This window comes from Sinocyclocheilus grahami, unplaced genomic scaffold (genome assembly GCF_001515645.1).
Source record: "Sinocyclocheilus grahami isolate Dianchi unplaced genomic scaffold, SAMN03320097.WGS_v1.1 scaffold18829.1, whole genome shotgun sequence".
Classification (NCBI taxonomy): domain Eukaryota; kingdom Metazoa; phylum Chordata; class Actinopteri; order Cypriniformes; family Cyprinidae; genus Sinocyclocheilus; species Sinocyclocheilus grahami.
The window spans coordinates 1642-3625 of NW_015517312.1; the positions used below are offsets into that span (position 1 = coordinate 1642).

Below are 1984 nucleotides of genomic sequence, written 5' to 3' on the forward strand. Positions count from 1 at the left end.
TTTATAGTCATAGCGCCACCAGCTGGCAGCAGGAAGTTTCTTTTCACTTTGTATAGTCTAATTTTTAAAGTTTTTTTTTATTTTTACATTAAGAAAAATTATAGTAAACATATTAAAATAACAATAATAAGAATATGTTTCTATTAAGAAAAGAACAAATTTTGTTTGTTTATTTGAAAAAAAAAGGCAAGCAAAAAATGCTGACAGATTCATTAAAATATTTTGAATATTCAACTTTTTACTAGGTGCATTTTGTATTTTTCTTTTTCTTTTTTAAATAACCAAGTTACCATCATGGAAAACCTAGAAATATCAGGGAATTGTAAAATTGTAATTTTCAGGCCAATATATATATATATATATACATATACTGGATTTTTAATTTATTTTTTTACTCAGAAATGGCAAGTAACACATGGAATTAAACATGAAATTTTAAAGCAGAAAAACTTGTAAAATGTACTCCAATAATCTTTGTTTTATTTAAAACTTCGAAAAATCATTTTTCACAGTTTATGTGCATGAATTTGGGGCAAGACTAAGTGTTTTTTCTGACTAATGAGAGAGCGTGTGTGTTTGGGAAACATGTTTGAACACAGTCAGTGAAGTAAATAATGTCTGGCACTCACCGATGCTGTCGGTCTGCGTGTAGCATTTGCCAGACATGCAGTATCTCCACAGGCCCTGGTGAGTGAAGCTGCCAGACAGTCTGTATTGCATCCAGTAGTCCGTCGCTGTGGAGACCACCAGCAGGATGTTGCCCACGATGGCACAGAATAAGCCCCCTCCCATAAAGCTGTACATCCTGAGGAACTAAACGCGCTGACAGACACATTACAGTCAATTACACACACAGAGATGCTCCATCATGCACAATATACACAGGTCAAGAACATACCCTTCACTCTTAAAAACAGAGGTTCCAAAAGAACCATTTTTGTCTCCCCAAAGAATCTTTCAGTGAATCGTTCTTAAAATCTTTTTTTTTTCTTAGTGTGAAGAAAATGGTAATAATTTAATGAACCTTTTTCCACTTTTGTGCAGTGGAAAGTTTCAGTGGATGTTAAAGGTGCTGTATGTAAATTTTTTTGGACTGTACTAAAGCATAAATATACCATAATATGTTTAATATAATGTTTTCAGACATTTAGGAAACACGTTTACAAGTTTACATACTTGTTTCTTCTGAAAAAACAATGCTACAGCCTTTTTTCTACTGTGAAATGTATGGAAACCCATTTCCGCCACTGAAAAAAAAAATAACAAAAGGTAATTGTTTTTTTCCTCACAATTCTGACTTTTTTCTTGCAATTGTGTAATACAAACTCGCAATTCTGACTTTTTTTCTTGCAATTGTGAGTTTATATCTCGCAATTCTGACTTTTCTCAGAATTGTGAGAAAATTGTGCAATTGCGAGTTATAAAGTACAATTCTGACTGATGTGTTCTCAATATCTCACATATAAACTCGCAATTCTGAGAAGAAAGTCACAACTGCAAGATAAAAACTCGGAATTGCATGAAAAAAATCATAATTTTCGCCTTATTTCTCAGAATTGCAACTTTATTTATAACACACAATTGCGAGTCAGAAAATAAGTCAGAACTCCGAGATAAAAAGTCGCAATTACTTTTTAACATTTTTATTCAGTGGCGGAAATGCACTTCCATAGTAATGTGTGTTCTGTGTCGCTATGTCTATTTTTGTTTTGGTCTGTGTGACTCCGCCCACTGCCAGTTTAACCAATAGGATTTTGATGGGTTGCCAGTTGGTGGAAAACACACCGTATTGCAGCCATGGAAGCCAGCAAATCAACTGGGTCAGATATCACAGATTCAACCCCACCTAAAAAGCATCAGCATCCATCTACAAAACTCGATGACCAGAGGAATATAAACACCGATATATCAACTCAACAACAAAGTTAAAGGCTCATCACCTGCTGTTGTCAATCGTTCTTGTTGATTGTTCTCAATCTGGCAA

At 34.1% G+C, this 1984-nt stretch overlaps 1 protein-coding gene across 1 annotated transcript in view; it reads right to left on the reverse strand.

Moving 5' to 3' along the window:
• Nucleotides 1–848, reverse strand: part of LOC107579648 (lens fiber membrane intrinsic protein-like) — a gene marked incomplete at its 3' end in the record, with an annotated part of 2486 nt that extends 1638 nt beyond the window's left edge. Inside the window, exon 1 of the mRNA XM_016265453.1 lies at nt 630–848. Within this exon, the coding sequence (XP_016120939.1) occupies nt 630–804 (175 nt within the window). The remainder of the gene's footprint in view (nt 1–629) is intronic.
• Nucleotides 849–1984: the final 1136 nt, after the last annotated feature.